At 43.2% G+C, this 18,027-nt stretch overlaps 1 protein-coding gene across 1 annotated transcript; it reads left to right on the plus strand.

Moving 5' to 3' along the window:
- Positions 1 to 779: 779 nt before the first annotated feature.
- Positions 780 to 16,343, plus strand: LOC121536685 (polypeptide N-acetylgalactosaminyltransferase 5). The gene is made up of 10 exons (XM_041844121.1): positions 780 to 2,475; positions 2,606 to 2,772; positions 3,108 to 3,227; positions 3,398 to 3,533; positions 4,338 to 4,457; positions 13,433 to 13,550; positions 13,817 to 14,140; positions 14,707 to 14,787; positions 15,070 to 15,222; positions 15,591 to 16,343. The coding sequence occupies exons 1-10, from the start codon at positions 1,298 to 1,300 to the stop codon at positions 15,729 to 15,731; spliced, it is 2,538 nt and encodes an 845-aa protein (XP_041700055.1). The 5' UTR covers positions 780 to 1,297; the 3' UTR covers positions 15,732 to 16,343.
- The last annotated feature ends 1,684 nt before the right edge of the window (positions 16,344 to 18,027 follow it).

The following is an 18,027-nucleotide window of genomic DNA, read 5'->3' on the forward strand; positions in this document are numbered from 1 at the left end:
GCTTTCCTGGGGCCAATAATTTAGCCAAGGCACTAATGAAAGCCCATGTACTGTGGCTAAGGGCAGCCACCAGGGGAGACAGCACAACACCCACCCCGCCTCCCTCTCTCTCTCTCGCTCTCTCTCTCGCACTCTCTCTCTCGCGCGCTCTCTCTCTCTCTATCCAAGTGGTGGGGGCACTTAATGGTCTGGATGGAGCCAATAGGGCTCCCAAGAGATGCCTGCTGATGAAGTGAAAACCTGTTGTTTCCTCTCTGAATCACTGCCTAATGGCTATAGCAATACAGCTTTTATGACGCCTTTGTGTGTGTGTGTGTGTGTGTGTGTGTGTGTGAGAGAGAGAGAGAGAGAGGAGAGAGAGAGAGAGAGAGTGAGTGAGTGACAAACACACAGTTGAACGTTTTACTTGAATTGTGAATATATTCACTGCACCTCTATTACAGACACAAAAGTAACTGACACACCTGTACTGGTTACACCAGTTATGCTTGATTATTATGCCTATTATCACCATACTGACACATCACACTTTGCTATAATTTGAAAGTTGAAAAAACGGCCGTGCAAAGGTCCATTACTGACTAAAAGACTGTCGGGGAAAAAAAACTCATCAAAATAATCAGTTTTTGTTTAGGCCTACACTTACTGTGCGATGCATCATGTATTCTTTTGTTGATATTAGACAGGACACACCCACTTTCACGCCACCTTCCCTGTACCCTAAAACGATTTGCTTAAAATTAAGCTATCTATCCAATCACTGTGTGTGCTCTCAAAGTGCAAAGTTGAAATATGTCGTTGATGGCCGCTACCTCCACGACAGAACAGGGGCAAATGTGTCAAAGAAGTAAATATATGGATGTCTGTGGTTTTCCATTCTTCTCAAGGAAATATGATCCTTTAACTTCTCATTCGAAGATATTTAGGTGAGGGCAAGTAACAACAAAATGCAAGATAATTGCCTGTGCATAATAGTGGACAGCGCATGGATACTTGTGATATACATTGTAACATTCAGGGAAGTAAATTGACAAAGTGGAGGTAAGTTTTATTGATACATTGTTGCGTTTGTGTTTCATGTTTTTCGCTACAAAATGCACACTAGTTCAACGACTTTTGACAGACGATTCCAACGGTAGTTTGGCCAAAGCAATCTTCTCCGCGTGGAATGCCACGCAAGCAATAGCCTACAACTATTATAACTACCCAACGTAAAGAGAAGTTGCACGGGGGGTGAAGTATGACTTGCGCATGCATTAATAAGATATTGTGACCTATTATATATAGACTTACTAAAATGAAGGCTATAAAGAAATACTTTAGGGGTAGTGGGAGGGCATTTGCATTTGTTTTCATTGCATCTGTCATTTGGCTACTTTTCGATATGGCAGCACTTCGCCTTTCAATAAATGATGTTAACAGCCAACTTTTGAAAGAAAGCATGGTGAAGGAAAGGCTGGCTGACATACAGCAGGCCACGAAACGTACGAAGTTGGTGCATAGGGGGTTTAAAAATCCAGTACAGAGAGTAGACTTAGACCTGGACGATGCAGGTAATGAAGGTCCAGTCCAGAATGAAAAGAAAGTCCTTGAAGTGGACAGAAAGCGAGGGCCTACTGTCAAGAAGGACCCGCAGTTGAAGGACAAAATCAACTCACATGAGCAACAAGGGGGGAATGCCCAACCAAAGTCAGAACATGGAAATGTTCTCATTTTTAAGCCTAACCAAATCGAAGCTGTGACTCATGTCACAGTACAGTTGAGTGTGCCTTTGAATACGAAAGCACCTGTCAAAGATACTTTGCCTGTCAAAGACGTGTCAAAAAAGGCAGTGGACTTGATGAAGTCTGAGGATAAGAAAGTGGCATTGCTGGCAGCAGTGCTCTCGAACTTCACCAAAGTGCCACCTGGTGTTCAGGAAGGAAAACATGTTGAAACATTTACCTCAAAGACAGAGAAAGCAGAGGAAAATATAGACCAAGTGCAAAAAGCCAAAGACAATATGGACTCCAAGACAAAGGAGGAAGTCCTAGATTCACTGGAGCCTGGCATACAAGAAAGTTTTATAAAATACAAAGTTGCGGTGGACCCCACAGTTAAACCTGTCAAAAAGGATGTACTGAACGGAAAAGAGGTGGTTGTCAATATTAAGGACAAACAAATCAATGCAGTTGATAAAGGTAAGCCTTATGCTGTAAATGAGAACTTACCACCTACAGCAAAGCCTAAACTCCAACCAGAAGTTCCCACAAACTCCACAGATGTTCGAAACACAGGTGTCCACAAAGTGCTGTCATTAGACATGACCCAAGCCCCCAGAGATGCCAATGCAATTGGGCAATTTGGGCAAGCAGCCATGGTGCCCAGTGACAAAGAGCAGGAGGCGAGGAACCGGTGGAATGAAGGCCATTTCAACGTGTACCTGAGTGACCAGATCCCTGTGGACCGAGCCATCCCAGACACCAGACCTAATACGTGAGTCACACTGTGGCCTGGAGCACATCATGCATACTCACGTACTCCCACACTCATATTACTCATACAGTGATATAGTACGGTTAGCATTAGGTAACCTCTCTTGTTACTGTGTTGTGTTGTTTTCCAGGTGTTCTGAGAGTGTGGTCCATGATGACTTGCCCACCACCAGTGTGATCTTCTGCTTTGTGGACGAGGTGTGGTCCACTTTGCTCCGGTCCGTCCACAGTGTCCTCAACCGCTCTCCACCACACCTTATCAAAGAGATCATCCTGGTGGATGACTTTAGTACCAAAGGTAAGAGAGGGGAGGGGCTTTCCTGGTAAACAGTACAGACTGGGTTCAGAGTTTTTCCCAGCCATGGGAAATTCTGGGCCCAACTGAAGAACATTTAATTTCATGACTCTAGGACCAAGAAAATGTATTCAAAATAGTTAATGAAGTTTCGTAATTGTATTTTCTTAATGGTAAAATATGGCAGTTTTTTGCAATATACTGTAAAATGGCTGATTTGGAGATCTTCAGACAGCAACGATATCTTATAAATAGGACCTGGAGTTTTTCCTGGGCAGGTCACATGGTCAGAATAAACTCAGGGCCCTAAACACACTTGCTCTCATCCACTCTTTCAGAATATCTCAAGGACCACCTGGATGTGTACATGTCCCAGTTTCCCAAAGTGCGGATTGTCCGTCTGCAGGAGAGGCAGGGCCTGATCCGAGCTAGGCTGGCAGGAGCCACCATTGCCAAAGGTAACCAACCACATCCTGCTATATCGTATCACCACTCTCGTTTACCTTGTATGCTGTTTAAACAAAAAATGATATGCAAAGAATCTCAATCTTGTCCTCCCGTACATGTGGCAGTCAAGCGTCCCTGTGGTTTTGTTTGTCTTCAGTGGTTTGTTTGCATTTCCCTTCAGGTGATGTTTTGACTTTTCTTGACTCACATATTGAATGCAATGTGGGCTGGTTGGAACCTCTGCTGGAGAGAGTGTACATGGACAGGAGGAAAGTGGCATGCCCAGTCATCGAAGTCATCAGTGACAAGGACATGAGGTAATGTATCATTACCATAACATTATATGCTTGCGTTTCGAATGGCAAAATATTTCCTATATAGTACATCAGTTACTTTTTTACATTACTTAAAACTACTACTACTACTTTGAAAGTTGTAGCTATCAATTGTCTTGTTAGCAATCACCCATATTAGCAGACATATTTAATTTCAAACTTCACATTTCTCTAGTGTAGGCTACTTATTGTAATTATCAATATCAGTAACATTTTCTCAAGAAGTGATCGTTTCGGTCGGTGTTGCTACATTTTGGTTTATCGTCCCAGCTCTAATTTCAGAGTTATTATTCAACCTTATTGTCTATGAGTTAGACCCCCAAATTTGGTATGTCAATACCATCTGGGGGCAAAATGTCTCATAGTTTTTTTTTTTAGGTCTATTTACCTAGACTGGGCCGTTCTGGCTCGGACACAGCTTACTTAGCTGACTATGTCCCTAAAGTTGCAAAATGTGTGATAGCATTGCAGCAATGGAAGCTTTCTATGTGTTACCTACAAATCATACATCATTAGAAAGATTTTCCGAATATTTCGGTCAACAGACTTCTGACTTCTAGGGTTCAAGTTGGACTTACCTGTATACATTGCTGTAAAAAGTAACCCTGATAACCCAAGAGTTTTATCAGCTTATTTTTATACAGCCAGGTTTGATGCAACATCCTGTTTACTGGAAGTCAGTCCCTGTAATGTTGATTCATCTGAGTTATCTTGAGTTTTGTGCATTTCATTCCCTAATGCATTGTTAATCCAGTAATGTCATATTGTTTAATGATCTGTTTACAGCTATGTGTTGGTGGACAACTTCCAAAGAGGGGTATTCAAATGGCCCTTGGTGTTTTGGTGGAGCAGGTTATCAGAGGACATCATTAAGAAGAATCACATCAAGGATTCAGATCCTATCAGGTAATTCTGGATTTCATTACACCCCTTATTACTGTATGTTTATATACACAGCAAATTGGCCAGTGTTACCTAGTGTTGATTTTTCAGTGTAGCATTTCTAATGTTGATTCAGGAGTTAAATTAACTCTAAGATTGAGAATTACACATCACTCTGCAGGTCAGCATAATGTGACTTGCAGGCCTGATGTGGCCTGTAAACCAGGAGGTTCCTAACACCACTGTGTTAGGGTAAAACATGTCTGTCAAAGTAAGGCCTCCCCACTGGTTGAATCAACGTTGTTTCCACGTCATTTCAATGAAATTACATCGAACCAACATGGAATAGAAGTTGAATTGTCTGTGCCCAGTGGGTTATGATATATATATTTGCATATTTGTTTCTAGCTCCAAACGTGCTCACTCTCCTGCCCTTTATCTTTCACCCCTCCACTTCCCTCCTTCCCGCTCACTCACCAAGTTACTCTCACTTTCACTACACTAGACAGAGCTTTCACTCTTGAGCCTAATATGTACACAACAATACTCCCATAATCCAAAAAGCAAATATCAGAACGAGCAATGTCAGAGTCCGGAATATATATACAGTTGAAGTTGGAAGTTTACATACACTTAGGTTGAAGTCATTAAAACTTGTTTTTCAACCACTCCACAAATTTCTTGTTAACAAACTATAGTTTCTACTTTGTGCATGACACAAGTCATTTTTCCAACAATTGTTACAGACAAATTATTTAACTTATAATTCACTGTATCACAATTCCAGTGGGTCAGAAGTTTACATACACTAAGTTGACTGTGCCTTTAAACAGCTTGGAAAATTCCAGAAAATGATGTCATGGCTTTAGAAGCTTCTGATAGGCTAATTGACATAATTTGAGTCAATTGGAGGTGTACCTGTGGATGTATTTCAAGACCTACATTCAAACTCAGTGGCTCTTTGCTTGACATCATGGGAAAATCATGGGAAAATCAAAAGGAATCAGCCAAGACCTAAAAAAAAGTCTGGTTCATCCTTGGGAGCAATTTCCAAACGCCTGAAGGTACCACGTTCATCTGTACAAACAATAGTACGCAAGTATAAACACCATGGGACCACGCAGTTGTCATACTGCTCAGGAAGGAGATGCGTTCTGTCTCCTAGAGATTAACGTACTTTGGTGCGAAAACTGCAAATTAATCCCATGAAAAACAGCAAAGGACCTTGTGAAGATGCTGGAGGAAACAGGTTCAAAAGTATCTATATCCACAGTAAAACAATATAAAGTGGGTAAAACAGTATGTAAACATTATTATTAAAGTGACCAGTGTTCAATGACATGTGGGAAAGCAGTCTCTTAAGCTTCAGGTCAGGGTACTGGGCGAAAGCCAGCTAGTGGTGACTGTTTAAGAGTCTGATGGCCTGGAGCTGTTTCTTTGTCCCAGCTTTGATCCACCTGTAGTGTCTCATCCTTCTAGATGGTAGTAGGGTGAACCGGCCGTGGCTCGGGTGGCTGAGGTCCTTGATGATCTTCTTGGCCTTCCTGAGACATCGGGTGCTGTAGATGTCCTGGAGGGCAGGCAGTGTGCCCCCAATGATGCGTTGGGCTGACCACACCACCCTCTGGAGAGCCCTGCGGTTGCGGGAAGTGAAATTGCCGTACCAGGGGTGATACAGCCCAACAGGATGCTCTCAATGGTGCATCTGTAGAAGTTTGTGAAGATCTTACTGGCAATGCCGAATTTCTTCGGCCCTCTGAGGTTGAAGAGGCGCTGTTGCGCCTTTTCACCACACTGTCTGTGTAAAAGGACCATTTCAGGTCGTCAGTGATGCGCGCGCCAAAGAACTTGAAGTTTTTGACCCTCTCCAACTCTGCCCCGTCGATGTGAATTGGGGTGTGCTCTCTCTGATATCTCCTGTAGTCCATGATCAGCTCCTTTTGTTTTGTTGACGTAGAGGGAGAGGCACAACTTCCTCCCTGTAGGCTGTCTCGTCATTGTTGGTAATCAGGCCAACCACTGCTGTGTCGTCAGCAAACTTGTTGATCGAGTTGGAGACGTGAGTGGCAACGCAGTCATGGGTGAACAGGAAGTACAGGAGGGGGCTGAGCACGTACCCCTGTGGGGCCCCGTGTTGATGATCTTCTTGGCGGAGGTGTTGTTACCTATCTTCACCACTTGGGCCCAGTTGCACAGGGCGGGGTTCAGACCCAGGGCCCTGAGCTTAGGGATGAGCTTGGATGGCATGATGGTGTTGAAGGCTAAGCTGTAGTCGATGAACAGCATTCTTACATAGGTATTTCTCCTGTCCAGGTGGGATAGGGCAGTGTGCAATGCAATGCCGATTGCGTCGTCCGTGGATCTGTTGGAACGGTATGCGAATTGTAGTGGGTTTAGGGTGTCGGGTAAGGTGGAGGTGATATGGTCCTTAACTAGCTTCTCAAAGCACTTCATTATGACCAGAAGTGAGTGCTACAGGGTGATAGTCATTTAGTTCAGTTACCTTCGCTTTCTTGGGTACAGGACCAATGGTGGACATCTTGAAGCAAGTGGGGACAGCAGACTGGGATATGGAGAGATTGAATATGTCCGTAAACTCTCCAGCCAGCTGGTCTGCACATGCTCTGACAACATGGCTTGGATCAAATCAAATTGTATTTGTCACATGCACCGAATACAACAGGTGTAGACCTTACCATGGAATGCTTACTTACAAGCCCTTAACCAACAATGCAGTTCAAGAAATAGTTAAGAAAATATTTACTAAATAAACTAAAGTAAAAAATAAAATATGAAGTAACAGAATGAAATAACAATACAGAGGCTATATACAGGGGGTACCGGTACCGAGTCAATGTGCGGGGGTACAGGTTAGTCGAGGTAATTTGTAAAAAAAAAATGATTAATTGTTCAGCAGACTTATGGCTTGGGGGTAGGAGCCTTTTGGACCTAGACTTGGCGCTCCGTTACCGCTTGCCTTGCGGTAGCAGAGAGAACAATCTATGACTTGGGTGACTGGCGTCTTTGACAATTTTTTGACACTGCCTACTATATAGGTCCTGGATAGGGGAAAAGGTATTGTCGTGCCCTCTTCACGACTGTCTTGGTGTGTTTCGACCATGAACAGTCGGCCCTCCTTTTCCTGTAGTCCACGATCAGCTCCTTTGTCTTGCTCACGTTGAGGGAGAGGTTGTTGTCCTGGCACCACACTGCCAGGTCTCTGACCTCCTTCCTATAGGCTGTCTCACCACTGTCGGTGGTCAGGCCTACCACTGTTGTGTCGTCAGCAAACTTAATGATGGTGTTGGAGTCGTGCTTGGCCATGCAGTTGTGGGTGAACAGGGAGCACAGGAGGGGACTACGCACGGACCACTGAGGGGCCCCCGTGTTGAGGATCAGCGTGGCAGATGTGTTGATGCCTACCCTTACCACCTTGGGGTGGCATGTCAGGAAGTCCAGGATCCAGTTGCAGAGGGAGGTGTTTAGTCCCATGGTCACTATGGTGTTGAACGCTGAGCTGTGGTCAATGAACAGCATTCTCACATAGGTGCTCCTTTTGTCCAGGTGGGAAAGGGCAGTGTGGAGTGCGATTGAGGTTCCGTCATCTGTGGATCTGTTGGGGTGGTATGCGAATTGGAGTGGGTCTAGGCTTTCCGGGATGATGGTGTTGATGTGAGCCATGACCGGCCTTTCAAAGCACTTCATGGCTACTGACGTGAGTGCTACGGGGCAGTAGTCATTTAGGCAGGTTACCTTCGCTTTCTTGGACACAGGGACTATGGTGGTCTGCTTGAAACATGTAGGTATTACAGACTCTGTCAGGGAGAGGTTGAAAATGTCAGTGAAGACACTTGCCAGTTGGTCCGTGCATGCTCTGAGTACACATCCTGGTAATCCGTCTGGCCCCGCAGCCTTGTGAATGTTGACCTGTTTAAAGGTCTTGCTCACATCTGCTACGGAGAGCGTGATCACACAGTCGTCCAGAACAGCTGATGCTCTCATGCATGCTTCAGTGTTGCTTGCCTCGAAGCGAGCATAAAAGACATTTAGCTCATCTGGTAGGCAAGCGTCACTGGGAAGCTCGCGGCTGGGTTTCCCTTTGTAGTCCGTAATAGTTTGTAAGCCCTGCCACATCCGACGAGCGTCAGAGCCGGTGTAGTAGGATTCAATCTTAGTCCTGTATTGACGCTTTGCCTGCTTGATGGTTCGTCTGAGGGCATAGCGGGATTTCTTATAAGCGTCCTGATCAGTGTCCTGCTCCTTGAAAGCGGCAGCTCTAGCCTTTAGCTCGGTGCAGATGTTGCCTGTAATCCATGGCTTCTGGTTGGGATATGTACGTACGGTCACTGTGGGGACGATGTCATTGGTTCACTTATTCCAGTCTGTGCTAGAAAAACAGTCCTGTAGTGTAGCATCCGCGTCAAATGACCACTTCTGTATTGATTGAGTCACTGGGACTTTCTGCTTTAGTTTTTGCTTGTAAGCAGGAATCAGGAGGATATAATTATGGTCAGATTTGCCAAATGGAGGGCGAGGGAGAGCTTTGTGTGCATCTGTGTGTGTGGAGTAAAGGTGGTCTAGAGTTTATTAATTTTTTGGTTGCACATGTGACATGCTGGTAGAAATTAGGTAAAACGGATTTAAGTTTGCCTGCATTACAATCCCTGGCCACTAGGAGCACCACTTTTGGATGAGCATTTTCTTGTTTGCTTATGGCCTTATACAGCTCAATGAGTGTGGTCTTAGTGCCAGCATCGGTTTATGGTGGTAAATAGATAGTGTGGTCTACAGCTCGCTTGAGGTAGTCTACCTCAGGCGAGCAATAACTTGAGACCTCCTTAATATTAGACATCGCGCACCAGCTGTTATTGACAAATAGACACACACCACCACCCCTCGTCTTACCAGATGTAGCTGTTCTGTCCTGCCGATGCACGGAAAACCCAGCCAATTTATATTATCCGTGTCGTCTTTCAGCAACGACTCGGTGAAACGTAAGATATTTGTTTTTAATGTCCCATTGGTAGGATAGTCTCGAGCGGAGATCATACAGTTTATTCTCCAGTGATTGCACGTTGGCCAATAGAACGGATGGTAGAAGCGGGTTACCCACTCGCCGACGAATTCTCACAAGGCACCCCCGATATATACCCTTGTATTTCCGTCTTTTCTTCACGCTAATGACGGGGATTTGGGCCTGGTCTCGGAGAAGCAGTATATCCTTCGTGTCGGACTCATTAAAGAATAAAATCTTAATCCAGTTCAAGGTGAGTAATCGCTGTTCTGATGTCCAGAAGCTCTTTTCGGTCGTAAGAGACGGTAGCAGCAACATTATGTACAATATAAATTACAAACAATGCGAAAAAACACAAAATAGTGCAGTTGGTTAGGAGCCCGTAAAACAGCAGCCATCCCCTCCGCCACCATTATTATTATCTGGGGCGAGGGTTAACACGCTTAAATGACTTACTCACGTCGGCCACGGAGAACGAGAGCACACAGTCCTCGTGAGCGGAGGGGGCCCGCTTCGGCGGCTCAATGTTTTCCTCGAAGTTGGCGAAGATGATGTTTAGCTTATCCGGGAGCGAGGCGTTGATGTCCACGACGAGGCTGGCTTTCCCTTTTTAATCCGGGATTGTCTGGAGTCCCTGCCGCATACGTCTCGTGTCTGAGCCGTTGAATTGCGACTACACTTTGTCCCTGTACTGTTGTTTTACCTCTTTGATTGCCTTACGGAGGTCATAGCTGGTCTGTTTGTACACATCCATGTTCCCAGTCACCTTGCTATGGTTAAATGCGGTGGTTCGCGCTTTCAGTTTTGTGCGAATGCTGCCATCTTTCCACGGTTTTTGGTTTGGATAAGTTCTAATCCACTATGCACTTCCTGATTAACCCAGTCACGGAGTCAGAGTATGCGTCGAAACTATTCTGAGGTGACCCAGAACATTTCCCAGTCCGCGTGATCAAAACGACCATGTCTCTATCACTAACAAATACAGTCATGGGTGGTAACTCTACAATTCACTCAAAGGCTCACTGGGAAATGATATCAGAGGCATAGCTTAGTGAGGGAGTGGCTTTCAATTGGTTATTTATGGCCACCGTGAGTGGACGTGTTGTGCCAGTTTAAATGGTCTATGGTTATGTTAATTAAAATTTTAGCATGTCCACTGCCAGTTCTTAAGTCTTTGTAAATGTGACCGAACGCCTCGATTCGGTCTTATGTAGCAACATTTGAAATTGTGTTTTGTACATTGGATAAAAGTAGAGACTCAGAGCTAGGAAATGGTATGTCATACACTGCAGTTGAGAAACAATGGGAAAGTTATTTTCAGTTTATGAACTTGTAACCCCACTTTTGAGAAAATGGCCCTTGAATGTTTTGGTACACCTACTGGAGAGCTCTTCTTTGTCTACACCCATTCAGCATCACTCACACCCTCTTAAGCCTTAGCCCCACCCATCTCTTTAAGGATTCACATGTGAAGCCATGTGGTAAACACACGCTATATCAAATAAAATGTAAGTTTATTTGTCACATGCACAGGATACAGAAGGTGTAAATGGTACACTGAAATGGTTACTTGCATAGTAGCAATATCAAAAACAGAAAGTGTCCAGATAAAAATATTTTATAATTATTAGATGACCCTTACACGACACACTTGTCTAAATTGATGGGTCATGTGAAGGTAATGCTATAACCACCCCCCAGCCACATCTAGCTAAGTGGATGGGTTACTATTGTCTAGACATGTACACATGTTCATGAAATACAATAGATGGCCGTAATCACCCCCAGAAACACCTGGCTAATTTGATGGGTCATGTAATAATCCGGCCGAAGTGCAGTCTTTGGTTTAGCTAAAAAATTAACCGGCATAATCCCAACTCATACTACTACCAATGCAAACATTATCATAGCTGTAGTATGAATCTGCAGATAGCTAAAAGCTAACAAACTAGGTTCAATGTTAGCTAGCTAACATTAGGCTATAACTAGCAGTGCAAATGGAATTCTGATTCGAATAATATTACTACACAGATCATACACGTAACGTTAAGCTAACGTTCGCTAGCTAACTAACAGTACGCTTTAACTTGCAATAAAAGCGACTTTCTGACAAAATTTGAAATGTATATCAGAAAATGTAGCTAGACTCTTACCCGTGTACATGGATGAACGCTTCACGGCAGACTGGAACCATTTAACTCCATTTTGTTTGTAGCTACATCTTGTTTGGCCAGCGTTGTGTCAAGTCACTCCGGTTCACATTGACCGTGGCGTGTGCAGAAAGTAGCCCATCACTTTTTCCAACTGATCTGTCGATAGTGCCTGCTAAATTCAGGGCATCAATGTTTTTGAGAAAAGTAGCAAAACTTTTGTAGTTCTCGATGGCTAACATTATATCTTTCAAAAACGGTGCGGTAGAAAGGACTATCAACACATACTGAACAGCTCACGTTACAGACAAAAGCATGCTACATGGAAGACCAATCCAATCTCATGTCCCGGCATGTCCAGCCCATCCATTATCTCAGCCAATCATGGCTAGTGGGAAGGTTCCTGTCTTTTTCCGAGGCTAAACCAACAAGGCTCTTAATTTAGTCATTTTATTCATATTTATGGATGGAATACAAGTTTGTTATTAAGGCACATGAAAGTTCACTTGTTCCAGAAGGAATTTCTGCCAAAAAAACGCATTTAGATAAAAAATACATGTTTACGTTCAAATGCCTCTCCTGTGAAGTAGTGACGTATGACATAGGCCTAGTTTCCTGAAACGAGTCACAAATGCTTACATAAGAGCATGTGGCAATAAAGACTTGTAAATATTATTGCAATGTCCTTAACCCAACACTGAGTGACCTTGTCAAGAGATACAGACCTCTTGATGTAATGGTTAAAAATACTTGGAGGTGTTAATGCATAAAACCATTGGTGTAAACTATATACACTTCCTAGTGTTAAAAATACTAAATGAGGTGTTATTGCATAACACTAAAAGTGTTAATTCCCTAACACTGACAAACTGTAACAGCGTTAGCACTAAACAGTGTTAATCTAACACTCAAAAGTGTGGACCTGTATAGACAGGTTTCCATCCAAACGTTTTATGCGTGTAAAGTACATGATGGAAACAAAGAAAAAAATGGTGGTGAAAGCATGCAGTTTATTAAGCTACAGATTAAATATATTATGATGAACTTCACAGGGGGATAAAAGTGCAAGGGGATGAGCTTGATGCTCCTTTGCAATAAATATTGAGGGTCTTATTCTGGTGACATGATAATCAGTGCTTGGCTGCCGTTTGACAAATAATAATAATCTCATAATGTAGGCTATACGTGCGCTCTAGCCAACAGTATTTCTTATTCGGTACATGGCAATTTAACCGCAAAAGGTATTTTTATGTGTACTACGTCATCACGCACAGCCTTTTTTATCTGCAACAAGTCAATTAGATGGAAACACATCTCTGGTGGGCATATTGTTTTAATGCACATTTTGGAATATTCGCATGAAAATCTTCCGCCAATTGAATGGAAACTAGCTAGTGTTGATTTAACACTGGAGAATTTGCTGTGTAGTAACAGTTGCGGATTAGTTCAAGTACTTAAGTATTGGGCCCCTCTTCCAATACTTCAGAAATTCATCCTTCGTTCCTTGTTTCCTTCAGTTAATCATCGATCTATACATGATTGGATAGGTCAATGCTACTTTACGCCAACCTATTACTAATCCAATCAATTGAGATCAGTGATTACATCAAGGGAAGGATGCAGGATGGAAGTATTCCAACCAGGGTCTGACTCATATCTAAATTCCTCTAAGTTGATAAGACCAAGGAGCAATGTTGTGTTTGTGATAAGGTGAGGAATACAATCTCGGGGAAATATAAACGGAAAACGTTTTGCAACGAAAACAAATGGTACTTATTAGATAAATTCAGCTTAGTCCCTCCCTAGTGAATATGACTGTGTGCGTTGTTCCTCAGGTGTCCCATCATGGCAGGAGGCCTTTTCTCCATCGATAAAAAGTACTTCTATGAACTGGGCTCTTATGATCCTGGCCTGGACGTATGGGGCGGAGAGAACATGGAGATCTCTTTTAAGGTCAGTTTGACTCATTTCTTCCCACTGTTTTCTATTAGAGATTGGACTATTTGCAGGTTTGTTATTCTTCAACCTGTTCCAGGATCACACACTTAACTCTGCCCTTATCTCGGCTCATGATCAAGGCCAAGGCTGCGTCTTAAATGGCAACCTATACCCTATATAGTGCACTACTTTTGACCAGAGCCCTATGAGCAATAGGGTGCCATGTGGGACTTAGATCAAATGTTCTGATCACATCCTACCCTATGTTGTTGATTTTGCAGATTTGGATGTGTGGAGGTGAGATCGAGATCATCCCATGTTCCAGAGTGGGCCACATTTTCCGAGCCGCGAACCCGTACAAGTTCCCCAAGGACAGGCAGAAGACGGTCGAGCGTAACCTGGCCAGGGTGGCAGAGGTGTGGTTGGATGAGTACAAGGACCTGTTCTACGGCCATGGATACTACCATCTGCTGGATAGGAGTGTCATCGACATTGGCAACCTCACAGACCAGATCGAGTTCCGGATGAAGTGCAAGAGCTTCAAATGGTACCTGGATAATGTGTACCCAGACATGGTCGCTCCATTGGTCAAAGCTGAGGGGCTGGTAGGTGTACTTGTTATAATATTAATAATTGATTCGATTTATATAGCTCTTTTCCAGATGCTCAAAGCCCTTACGTATTATGCACCTTGCAGTTTATTCCTGCGGTTTATAACTTCATTTGTCACACTTACAATCATTGTCTTTACTGAATTAGTAGGAATCCAGTTTTTGCTTTTAGGCTGTTTAAAAAAAAAAAGAGCATTAGTGCTCTTTTTCTGGCAAACAATTGTTACTCTTACTTTCTTTCTTTTTTCATTAAATTATCCCTCATCTCAATGCTGACAGACAATTGTACTTTTCTTCTGAGAGGGGGATGTTTACTTGTCTGCTCTCAATGCCTCTGCAACACAAACAGATGTCAATTGTCCTCTTATCTGAACAAAAAGTGACTGTCTCTTCAGGCTTGTGACAGTTCTCTGTCAGGATTTGTTGAAGGCACAGAATGGAAAGAAAGGAGAAGCTTTTCTACTGTCAATATGGTGCAGTGACACTACCCATGTAAACTACTGTTATGACTGCTCTAGGCATTGCCATGTAATGTTGTACCTGTGATCCTCCTTTGCTAGGTTTTCAATCGTGGAGTAAGAAAATGCCTCGCTCTGCAGAAAGGCTCCCTTGCCTTTGAGAGATGTGATCTCAGCAAGCTGGTAAATACTCCTAATTTCCCCATTTGAAATGAAAAGCTTTCTTATGACTATAACTCACTATGGAATGAATCCCTGTTGAGTTTAACACACACCCAACCGGCCTTGAAAACCCCATAGTTATCATGAAGCCTAATATATGTCTGACCCTAAGGTGCATCCCAAATTGCACCCTATTCCCTAGCTAGTGCACTACCCTATGGGCCCCGGTCAAAAGCAGTGCACTATATAGTTAATAGTGCCATTTGGGACGCATCTTAACTCCCCTCTGTCCCTAAACCTCAGAGTCAGCACTTCAATTACACCTGGATGAGGCACGTTCGCCAGAAAGATGTCTGTGTCACTGCTCAGGGCAAAGGTAGCAGGCTGGCTATGCAGCCGTGTGACAACACCAAGCCACAGCTACGCTGGCTCCACAAGGACTCCAACTCCGCTCTGGTAGGTTCGCTTTAGAGTGGGCCTTCACCTCCTCTACTAGAGTTCTCTGAATATCGATTTTGTGAAGAATATTTGTTATTCTTAAACCAAGCTGTTGTCAGCTACTAGCATACATAATATGCTTGATGAAGGTTGAAGTGAAGAGGAAATTCAGCAACTCTTGGAGGATAGTGGAAGTTGATAGAACTGCTTCTTTATTGTTAAAACCATCGCTTTTTGGCCCTTAGCCTTCATCAGGGTTTGCACCTCAATTCATAACACCTTGGTTGGAGAGCGAGGTAGCAGCAGTGTTCCTTTGCTGAACGAAAGTTAACATTATGCACATTGTGATTCTTACTGTACTATTTCCCTGTGTTGTCTTTGCTCAGGTGGAGCACCTCGTTACGGAGCTTGCTCCCCAGCGTTTGTGTCTTGAGGCTGGGGCTCTGGGTGACAGCATGCAGCTGAAGGAGTGTGAGCCTACCAGTCCCTACCAGAAGTGGCAGTTCACACACTACCACACTGGATGACGGGAGTACAGGGCTACAGCACTATTCATGCGTTAGTGATTGACTGTACTGTGTGTATTTGGATGTGGTCAGTGTATGCTGCAATAGGAATATGCATGGTGCGGCTAGTATGTTGGTGTGAGGGTGGTGTTGGGATGTGCAATGTTTTTTTTTCTCTTCCTTTTATCATGATCAACCTTACCTTGGAATTTGAATGTTGCATGACTTATGAGGCCCTGGAATGATTTGAAAGGGCAGCTGTTACACAATATAAGTACAGTGTTTTTGGAAGCATAGTTTACTGGTTTTGCACTTTTTATTGAGATCTTTGGTTTTACATGTTTGTTCATCAGCTTTGCAAAAAAAAATAATTGTCGGTAAAGAGCCGTGGCAAACGACCACGAATGTGCCTTGACTATTTACATGAGGATTTTTCTACAGATGTTCTCTATATTGTAGCACTCGGATTGACCGCACAATTTACCATATTTCTTACTGTTTCAGTGCCAAATAGCTGGATATATTATGCCACTTTTCCATGATTCATGTAAATACAGTACCAGCCAAATGTTTGGACACACCTACTCATTCAAGGGTTTTTATTTTTACTATTTGTTACATTGTAGAATAATAGTGAAGACATCAAAACGATGAAATGACACGTATGGAATCATGTAGTATCCAAAAAAGTGTTAAACAAATCTTCCCTTTGCCTTGATGACAGCTTTGCACACTCTTGGCATTCTCTCAACCAGCTTCACCTGGAATGCTTTTCCAACAGTCTTGAAGGAGTTCCCACATATGCTGAGCACTTGTTGGCTGCTTTTCCTTCACTCTGCCGTCCGACTCATCCCAAACCATCTCAATTGGGTTGAGGTCAGGGGATTGTGGAGGCCAGGTCATCTGATGCAGCACTCCATCACTCTCCTTCTTGGTAAAATAGCCCTTACACAGCCTGGAGGTGTGTTGGGTCATTGTCCTGTTGAAAAACAAATTATAGTCCCACTAAGCCCAAACCAGATTGGATGGCGTATCGCTGCAGAATGCTGTGGTAGCTATGCTTGTTAAGTGTGCCTTGAATTCTAAATAAATCGCAGACAGTGTCACCAACAAAGCACCCCCACAACATGATACCTCCTCCTCCGTGCTTTACGGTGGGAACTCCACATGCGGAGATCATCCGTTCACCCACACCGCGTCTCACAAAGACACAGCGGTTTGAACCAAAAATCTCCAATTTGGACTCCAGACCAAAGGACACATTTCCACCGGTCTAATGTCCATTGCTCGTGTTTCTTGGCCCAAGCAGGTCTCTTCTTCTTATTGGTGTCCTTTAGTAGTGGTTTCTTTGCAGCAATTCGACTATGAAGGCCTGATTCACACAGTGCTCTCTGAACAGTTGATGTTGAGATGTGTCTGTTACTTGAACTCTGTGAAGCATTTATTCGGGATGCAATTTCTGAGGCTGGTAACTCTAATGAAGTTATCCTCTGCAGCAGAGGTAACTCTGGGTCTTCCGTTCCTATGGCGGTCCTCATGAGAGCCAGTTTCATCATAGCGCTTGATGGTTTTTGCGACTGCACTTGAAGAAACTTTTAAAGTTCTTGAAATTGTCAGTATTGACTGACCTTCATGTCTTAAAGTAATGATGGACTGTTGTTTCTCTTTGCTTATTTGAGCTGTTCTTGCCATAATATGGACTTGGTCTTTTACCAAATAGGGCTATCTTCTGTATACCCCCCTTATCTTGTCACAACACAACTGATTGGCTCAAACGCATTAAGAAGGAAATAAATTCCACAAATTAACTTTTAAGATGGCACACCTGTAAATTGAAATGCATTCCAGGTGACGACCTCATGAAGCTGGTTGAGAGAATGCCAAGAGTGTGCAAAGCTGTCATCAAGGCAAAGGGTGGCTATTTGAAGAATCTCACATAAAATGTATTATGATTTGTTTAACGCTTTTTGGGTTACTACATGATTCCATATGTGTTATTTCATAGTTTTGATGTCTTCACTATTATTCTACAATGTAGAAAATAGTAAAAATAAAGAAAAACTCTTGAATGAGTAGGTGTGTCCAAACTTTTGACTGGTAGTGTACATATTTTCTGTCCATGTACTGTTTTCACTGTTTGAAATACCATTTGATGAATTGAAATGCATGCAGTGTGCATGAGCCTGTGTAGACGTTACATATCACAGATGTCTTTAGCAACGCTATCTGACTTTCTTTTATTGAGATAAAATAGAATAGCATTGTATTATGTGAGGTTATGACTCAGCTCCGGGTTGATGTTTTCCCTAGGTACAGA

The sequence above is a fragment of the Coregonus clupeaformis genome, chromosome 23, assembly GCF_020615455.1.
Source record: "Coregonus clupeaformis isolate EN_2021a chromosome 23, ASM2061545v1, whole genome shotgun sequence".
In the NCBI taxonomy this organism is placed as follows: Eukaryota; Metazoa; Chordata; class Actinopteri; order Salmoniformes; family Salmonidae; genus Coregonus; species Coregonus clupeaformis.

What these genes read in the sequence shown, in the direction of transcription:
- LOC121536685 (XM_041844121.1), top strand. Translation starts at nt 1,298, where the DNA reads ATGAAGGCTATAAAGAAATACTTTAGGGGTAGTGGGAGGGCATTTGCA. An exon ending in ATCAGTGACAAGGACATGAG is followed by an intron (nt 3,534 to 4,337) that starts GTAATGTATCAT and finishes ATCTGTTTACAG; the next exon opens with CTATGTGTTGGTGGACAACT. An exon ending in TGGTCAAAGCTGAGGGGCTG is followed by an intron (nt 14,141 to 14,706) that starts GTAGGTGTACTT and finishes CTCCTTTGCTAG; the next exon opens with GTTTTCAATCGTGGAGTAAG.